Below are 8457 nucleotides of genomic sequence, written 5' to 3' on the forward strand. Positions count from 1 at the left end.
ACCCGCAAACCTGCCCAGCACTCGGCCCTCGAAGAGTATCACTTCTCATGCCAGACTGCACATGGGGAACAGAGGCCAGGGCAGGGCTGCGGCTGACAGTCAGGAAGGATGGACTAGGTGCCCCGTCATTCACTTGCTCCTTTTTTCCAGCCGAACTGTTTGCCAGAGCAGCCTCCAGGGACAAATCCTGGGGTAAGGGCCGAGGTACAACCCAAGGCAACACCCAGGCTCTTTGCTGACACAGCTCTCCAGCTGTGGGGACAGTGTGAGCGAGGGTTCTCTCCCCGTGGCCTTGAAAGCTGGAGGCTGAGCCCTGGTGTAGATGAGTCTCTCCCACCACTGGGCCTCCACGTCTTCCTCCCGCTCATGGGGGCCCTGCCAGCAGCCTCGTCTGTCCTACACTCCCACTCGGCCGCAGCAGGGGCATCCAGTCCCCGTCGGTCCCAGCTTCCTCTCGTCACATCGGCAAAAACAAGACTGCAGTCTCACTGGGGCCTCCCAGGGCTGTGGGTTCGAGTGAGCCTCTGCTCTCTGCAGGACGTGCACATCACATCTTTGCAGAAGGAAGGAGAGGTGGCAGGCCCAGGCCCAGAGGGGACAAGGGCATGGCAAGGTCGCCCAGCGGGGGAGGGTGGCATAGTCTGAGGTGGATGGTCTGGCTCCTAGGCCCACATGGGAGAGGGTCTGGGGGAGGGGAGGGGCTGTTGGAAGGACGCACCAGGCTGCGAGGAGGCTGTCTATCCTCTGTCCACAAGCTGCTGCCTTGTCCACTCACCTCCTCCTGGACGGCCCCGGGAGCCCCACTGCTGCAGACACAGGGCTGAAGGAGCACAGAACAGCGCACGTGGGGAGCCGAGCAGGTCCTTCAAACACACGTCTCCACAGGGTGGCACTCAAGGAGGCCAAAACGCATTTAATGAGGGCTAGTCCCCAGGCCCATGTCTTCAGACACCGCTCGGTATTGAAAATCACGGAAATTTGCCACTTAAAATATATTTGACATTTTTTTATCTTACAAAGGGCAGACACCCCTACACAGGGGGCTCCTTCCTACCAGGCCCCAACCCCCCGGGACCCCGTGCAGGCAGGAACTGGGTGGCACGGCACCGTGGGGCAGAGAACTGCATGCAAGGCACACGCATGGACGCATCATTCCTGACACATGCACACACATACATACCACCCCAGCAGGCAGGCCCCAGCCCTGCTCAGAGCCTGGCACAGCTGCCACACAAACGTACCACATGCATGTACATGTTCAGAGGGACAAATACACACGTGGCCTCGCACACACAATCACTCACTGCTGGAGGTCAAGGACTCACATACGTGTGTAGACATCATTTCACACCCAGGCACCCGGAAGCCTCACCCACACACACTCCACGTGGACACGGTCTGAGCTGAGGGTCCACGGGACTCCTGAGCCAGCTTGCTGACGTTGCTGGCTGGGGTCCATCTTGAGCACTGTGCCCAGCCATACAGCCTGGTGAACATTCAAACCAACGCCCTCATATAAAACACACAAATACTCCCCTACAGGTAAGCACACACACAACTATGTGCGTGTGTGTATATGCCTGCACACATACATACCATGTATCTATGTTATCATCCCAGATCCACACACAGATTGTCCTATGCACACATCTGTACAACAGCGCCGTGTATAATGCACCCACACGTTCATGCACTTACCGGCAAAGCAATCGCTGCGTGTCTCATTTGAACACAGATGAGACATCCCACATGAACCCACACACTTGACGCCCACTCTCTCAGCCACACACACTCCTGCCGGCGTGGCCTTCCCACGGGAGGCCCGAGGCCAAGTCTTCAGCCACCCCCAACTCTGGGCCTCCTGGTCCAGGCTACTGAGAAAATTCTTGGAAATCCCACTGCCTGGGAGGGCGAGGGTAGGAGCAGTTTGGAACACACACCTGCTCAGCACAGACCACACACCAAGTACACACACATGCATGCACGCACACACACTTGCCACACGCCACATGCACTCACATGTGCACAAACACCCCCACTCACCTGTGTGCGGAACGTTCAGTGGGTTAACATGCTCTCCACACACCAAGAGTGAGCACACCCCCTCGCACTCTCCCAGGAGTCATGTGAACCGTGCTCTGCACATACCATAGCCCCACCCAGCCACCCTCCATCCTCAAGTGCATTAGAGGGAGACTATTTTGGTCTTCAGCACAAGCGATAAGTAAATAAATACAGGGCAGGGAGGAGAGGGCAGACGAGTAAAAACACAGCCTCTGCCTTTGGCAAGACACGACAGGCTGTGAGGGGCTGCTCCCTGCAGGGTCTTGAGCTAAGCTGCCTGCCATGGGCCCCTGAGGTCACAGCTGAGCAGAGTGCACCTGGTCACCCCAAACCACCAGGGCCTGGATTCCAGAGCCTCTGGGCTCGGCGCTGGATGGAGTGAATGGAAGGCTGGCCTACCCAGGCCCAGGCTTCTCCCTGTCTCCAGAGTCCCACTCCCTACTTGCATGACCTTGCACGCTGCCTCAGTTTCCCACTTGGGCCCGAGTCCCTGGTGCCTTCAGGCTGAGCTGTCGTGGGGGCACAGGTTGGAGCAGCCAGGGCAGGCAAGCCCAAGAGCCTCTGGCTCTCTAATACGGACTTCCTCACGGGCCCGGGCACTTGGAGGGCAGCGCACTGAGCTGTCCTGGGAAGGCACCTGGCTGCCCCGGGGTCCAGGCTGCTCTGCCCTCCCCACCACCCCCCTAGCCCAGCTGGCTTCTCCGCCAAGAAGCAGCCTGCACTGGGCAGCTGCTGGTCTTGGTGCTGCTTCTGGGCCAGCAGAGCCCACAGCCCAAACCCTCCCGGGGTGTGTGTGCCGCTCCTGACTCAGCGAGAGGTCGCACCTCTCTGAACACTGGTCCTCTCTGTTCAGGCAGGGCGCAGCCTGGCTGCCACTCATGGGCTCCACCCTGCTGCCCAGAGTCAGGGGGAGCACCATCAGCCTGGCCTCTGCAGACAGAGGGGCTGTGGGGACTGCATGGGAGGGGTACAGGGGAGTCCTAGACCATGAGGAACTGAGCCAGACCCACAGAGTCTATAAGGCACCACTCCTCTGGGCCTCACAGGGTGGGGCTGCCAGGTGCCCTCCCCAGGAGCACCCACTCCTGCATGTTTGCAGCGGCCCCTCTCTGTGGAGGGTGGGAGCCACGGGCAGCAAAGGAGAGAGCAGCAAACAAGGGCACCCCGGGGCGCTGGGGGAGGGGACCCTCCGTGGCAGGCGGGGCTCACATCCGACCCTGAGGGGCGCCTCTAAGTGCAAAGTCAAACTCCAGAAACCAGTTGTTCTGTCCCAGCGCCGCCTCCATGACCCAGGGGCCTCGTGAGCATTAACACGGCCCTGGTTTTTCCACCATGAAAGGGACCTAACCCAGCCGTGCGCACGGGGCCACAGCGAGGGCTGCACTGGCCGGAAGCGGCCCTGGCCCTCCAGCCCCGGGGAGCCTTGCGGAGCCTCCGCCCACTGCCCGCATCCTGGCAAACAGTGGAATTCTATGTGTCCTTTTTTGTAGCCCATGAATTAAAAAAAGGTTTAATCCCATGTTAATTCTTTTGTAAAGAGTCTTCCTCAAACTGAGACTGAGAAAGTGGAGACCCCTGATTTCTCCCCGAGATAAGACAAGTGAGAGCCTGCAGCCAGCGGCCTGCACCGAGGGGGGCGGCTGTGGAGCCGGTGGGGGCGGCCTGCAGCCCTTCCCTCAGGCAGACGCACCAGCCCCTGCGGCGCGGCCCCGAGCCTGCGTGGGCCTCTGAGGCCAGGGGCATCCGCTCCCGCCACCCACGCTCCTGCCTGCCTCCCAAGACCACTGCGAAGCTGAAGCGTCTAACATGCGGCTGCGTTGGCCACCTTTCAGAGCTGCCCGTGGCCACGGCCACTCATATCTCCGACTCCCGCCGGTAGGGCCGCGGCTCCAGAGCACTGCTGCTGGCCGGGGGCCTGGCGAGGCCGAGCCTGGCCTGAGGGCCGCCAGCCGGGTCGTCCTCGGCCGCGTCCTCCTCGTCAGGGCTCAGGAAGGCCAGCTCGTTCTCGTAGCAGAAGGAGCTGGTGCCGGGCAGCAGGAACTTGTTCTCCGCCAGGTCCCTGGCGCTGCAGCGGGGCGTGGCGGGCACCTCGTAGGTCTTGTGGAAGCGCGAGTAGTCGATCTTGTACTGGTTCTTCTCCTCAAAGAGGACGGGCTCGAAGCGGTGGCCCCAGAGGATCTCACTGGCCAGGTAGGAGCTGCGGGCCTGCGTGGTCATGGCCGTGGCCTCCACCATGCCCTCCAGGATCACCACGATCTCGAAGTCGTCCGCCTCCAGGTCCTGCCGGCTGATGCCGAACAACGGGCTGGCCTCGTCGATCTCGTGCAGGATGGTGATGGGCGACACCAGGAAGATGCGGTCCAGGCCCTTGTCGAAGCCCACGTCCATGTCCAGCTGGTCCAGCGGGATGTACTCGCCCTCCTGCGTGACCCGGGGCTTGATGAGCTGGGCCCGCACGTGGGCCTCCACGATGTGGCTCTTGCGCAGGTTGCCCACGCGCCACATGAGGCAGAGCCGGCCGTCCCGCAGCGCCACCACCGCGTGGTGGCTGAACAGCAGCGTCTGCGCCCGCTTCTTGGGCCGGGCCATCTTGGCCATGATGGCGCCGATCATGAAGGAGTCGATGATGCAGCCCACGATGGACTGCGCCACCACCATGAAGACGGCCACGGGGCACTCCTCCGTCACACAGCGCAGCCCGTAGCCGATGGTGGTCTGTGTCTCGATGGAGAAGAGGAAGGCGGCCATGAAGCCGTGGACTTGCAGCACGCAGGGCGGGCGGCCGCGGGCCTCCGCCGGCTCCAGGTCGCCGTGCGCCACGGCGATGACCCAGAAGATGACGCCAAAGAGCAGCCAGGAGGCGAGGAAGGCCAGCGAGAAGAGCAGCAGCATGTAGCGCCAGCGGATGTCCACGCAGGTGGTGAACATGTCAGCCAGGTAGCGCTGTGACTTCTCGTCCATGTTGGCAAACTCGATGTTGCACTGGCCATTCTTCTTGACGAAGCGGTTCCGGCACCTGCGCCGCGTGTGCACCTTGCCGTTGCCGAAGCCATTGGTGCCCGACATTGTGACCAGGTGCAGCCCGTCCTCCGACAATGACACGATGCTGTAGGGGGTGGCCCGGCCAGCTGCGGTCATCCCGGGCGGGGGGAGGTCCTGGCTCCTCGGCCCCACGCCGGCTCCCAGAGGGGCGGCTCCTGCAACAGAGAGGACAGAGGACGTTCCACATGGGCCCAGGAACCTACCACCTCCCCCGCCCCACTCGGTCCCCAGGTGTTGCTGGACCCCGCCTGAGCTGGCACATGCAAGGCGCTCACGGTGCTCACTGCCTGCGCGAGCCACTCCTCACACACAGGGAGGGCAGGCCTCACGCTCAGCAGATGCTCCCAGTCATCCAGTCAACAGCCCCAGGAGCAGCTGTTCCCTCTGATGGAGATTCAGAGGCCGCCTGGCCTCCCCTAAGCCACGCAGCCAATAAGCAGGAGAGCTGAGGTTCAAACCACTCTTGTCTAACGCAGGGCCTCCCGTCACGGGCCCAGGTTCTGCTGGGGCCTCATCTCCTCTCCCCCACCCCCCACCCAGGTGCTCCACCCGCCACCTCACATGGGTCTGAGGAGCTGCGGCCAGAGGCCACAATGGTAGGTGCTGCTTCTGTCTGGGCCAGGAGGCAGGAAGCCGGGGGTGGGGACGCCAGGGGGAGTGCCAGGGTCAGGGTACACAGATTCCAGCAGGAGGCTACCAGATCGCTGGGGGGGTGTTTTTGTGGCCCAGAGACTTTGAAGGACGTGCAGGGGGTCATGGCGACTCCACCTGGGGCTCTGAGGTGGGACGGAATCACAAGAACAAAGGCCAGAGAGCCTGGCCTGGCGCTGCTCCTGGCTACTGAGCGGCCTCACACCTGGCCTGCGCCCAGGCAGGTGGGCACCTGGGACCCACCTCAGCCATGCCACACAGGCCTGGTAACCCTCACCTGCTGACGCTCCTCCTAAAACCATACAGAGAAAACCTGTTCACACCCACCCCCCTTTCAGAGCTGTCCAAAGTCACCCTGACACTAAGGAACAGAGACAGCATGGAATCCCGGAGTCCAGTCCGGTCCTCAGCCTCCCTGCCCTCTTGGTGCCGTGTGTGTGCACAGGAGCACACGTGTGTGAGATGCTCAGCGGGGAGCCCCTCACAGGCTCTCAGTAAACAAGCACACAAAGCCCCAGAAGAGGACCTAGGAAGAGAACCCAGCACCACACACTTGCCCAACGGCCCAAGGGCACTCCTCATACACAGACACTGGCTTGGCAAGAAGGCTGGGCCATGCTGTGGTCGTTAGGGACTCCATTCAAGACATGTGGGATTGCCCTGACTGGTTTGGCTCAGTAGATAGAGCGTCAGCCTGCGGACTCAAGGGTCCCAGGTTCGATTCAAGTCAAGGACATGTACCCTGAATGCGGGCACATCCCCAGTAGGGGGTGCGCAGGAGGCAGCTGATCGATGTCTCTCTCTCATCGATGTTTCTAACTTTCTATCCCTCTCCCTTCCTCTCTGTAAAAAATCAATAAAATATATTTAAAAAAAAAAAAAAGACATGTGGGATGATCCCCTGGCCAGCTGAGCAGTGGTTAGAGCATCAGCCCTCGGCTGAAGGGTCTCAGGTTCGATTCCAGTCAAGGGCACGTACTGCAGTTGCAGGCTCCATCCCTGGCCCACACTGGGCTGTGTGTGGGAGGCAACCAATCAATGTGTCTTTCTCACATCGATGTTTCTCTCTGTCTCTCCCCCTCCCTGCCACTCTCTAAAAAAAATCAATGGAAAAATTACCCTGGGTGAGGATTAACCAAAACAAAACGAAATGTAGGAGGCGGTCCTCGCCCGGGCATGCAGGCCTGTGGGCACTGGCTCAGCGGGGGCACCTAGTTAAACCAGATAAGAAATGGAATTATATGTGTTTTGTTGGAAAAGGCCTTGGCAAACAAGGAAGCCAGCTTCCCATTTTACAGATGGGGAAACTGAGGCTGAGACTCACCCCAAGTCACAAAGCAACTTACAGACTGGGATGAGATGGTAAAGAGAACAGGACCAGAGCCATTGTCGGCAGATGCCCAGGTTGGTCAGTGAGGGTCAGGGCATTGCTGGGAGAAAATGGGGGCGAGACACTGGGGTGTGATACCTGGACCAGAAAAGGTGGGGTGACTTCCACACCAGAGACAGCAGTGAAGCGAGCTTAGCCGGCAGAGAGTGGGCAGTGCAGGACACGAGCCCAGAGCCCTGAGGAGGTGAGGCCCCAGCAGGGTCAGCATCAGAACACAGCCTCTGAGCACCCAGCACACTCAACCTACTGCTCTGGCCTGAGCTGGGGTTTTAGAGAGGCAGCTACCACAACCCATGGGAGGGGCCCGAGAGTCACTGGGAGGGGCCTCTGGACAGAGCAGATCAGGCCACGCCTCATCCCCTGAGGCTCCAGACACCTCCCTCAGGTTAGATGGCAGCCAGGAGGAGACCAGGACAAGGCCTGGGCCCACACTCTCAGATGCCAAGAAAGCAGTGACTGTAAGGACCAATGGAGGAGGCCCTCAGGGGGCAGGCTCAAGGTCCCCACCCTCAGGGCCCCTTCAGAGGTGCAGGCAGAGTCATCAATGCTTACCCAGTGTTTACTACCCACCAGGCACTGCTCTGAGAGGGCTAATCCCTACAGCAACATTATGACTATCACCCCATTTCCCAGGTGAGGATACCGAAACTCAGAAAGATGAATCCACTTGCCCAGGGTTACAGCCTTCGCACAGAGTGCTCCCTTGAAATCCCATGTGGATGAGACACACAGACAGCCCAAAGCTCAGCACTGACCAGCAGGGAGGCCCACACCAGCCCCCCACCCCCACCCCCAGCCATGCAGCCCTGAGAGTGTCCGGGGATGGGGCACTCACAGCCTCAAGTCCTACAACTGGAGGAACCCTTAGAGGCCACTGAGTTCAGGGAAAGCCAGAGTGTGGCTCACACACCACCTCTCCAGCCTGTACATCACCAATCCGTCGCAGACCTCTCAGGGTCCTGGAGCAACTTCAGACTCTGCTGGTCCATTCAATGGGTATCAGAGTTGGCCCAAGAGCTTAAAAAATCCAACCTTCCATTTGAAGACGGAGAGACTGAGGCTCTGAGAGAGGCTCCCTTTCCCAGTCACACAGGAAGTGAGGCCAACGGGTGCACCACAGGCACTGGGAGCTGGGGGTGCAGAGGCAGGGAGGGCATTCCAGGTGGGAGAAGGGGCAGGCAGGGACATGCTGGCCACTCAGGGGGCCGTGAGGAGGCTGGGGATGGCCAGGAGCGGGCCTGGAGGGGACAGAGGCTGGAGGGGGCATTCCCATCCTCACATCTGGGAGACGATGAGCCCTTGCACAGAAG

The 8457-nt window shown here is 60.6% G+C and overlaps 1 protein-coding gene across 1 annotated transcript; it reads right to left on the bottom strand.

The window, feature by feature from the left end:
• Positions 1-3918: 3918 nt before the first annotated feature.
• Positions 3919-5256, bottom strand: LOC308531748 (ATP-sensitive inward rectifier potassium channel 12; the record flags this gene model as incomplete). Its single annotated transcript, XM_081108843.1, has 1 exon — positions 3919-5256. Exon 1 carries the CDS (start codon positions 5200-5202, stop codon positions 3919-3921), a length of 1284 nt encoding a protein of 427 aa, XP_080964969.1. The 5' UTR covers positions 5203-5256.
• Between the last annotated feature and the right edge of the window lie 3201 nt (positions 5257-8457).

This window comes from Myotis nattereri (genome assembly GCF_964212035.1).
Source record: "Myotis nattereri genome assembly, chromosome: 16".
Taxonomy (NCBI): Eukaryota; Metazoa; Chordata; class Mammalia; order Chiroptera; family Vespertilionidae; genus Myotis; species Myotis nattereri.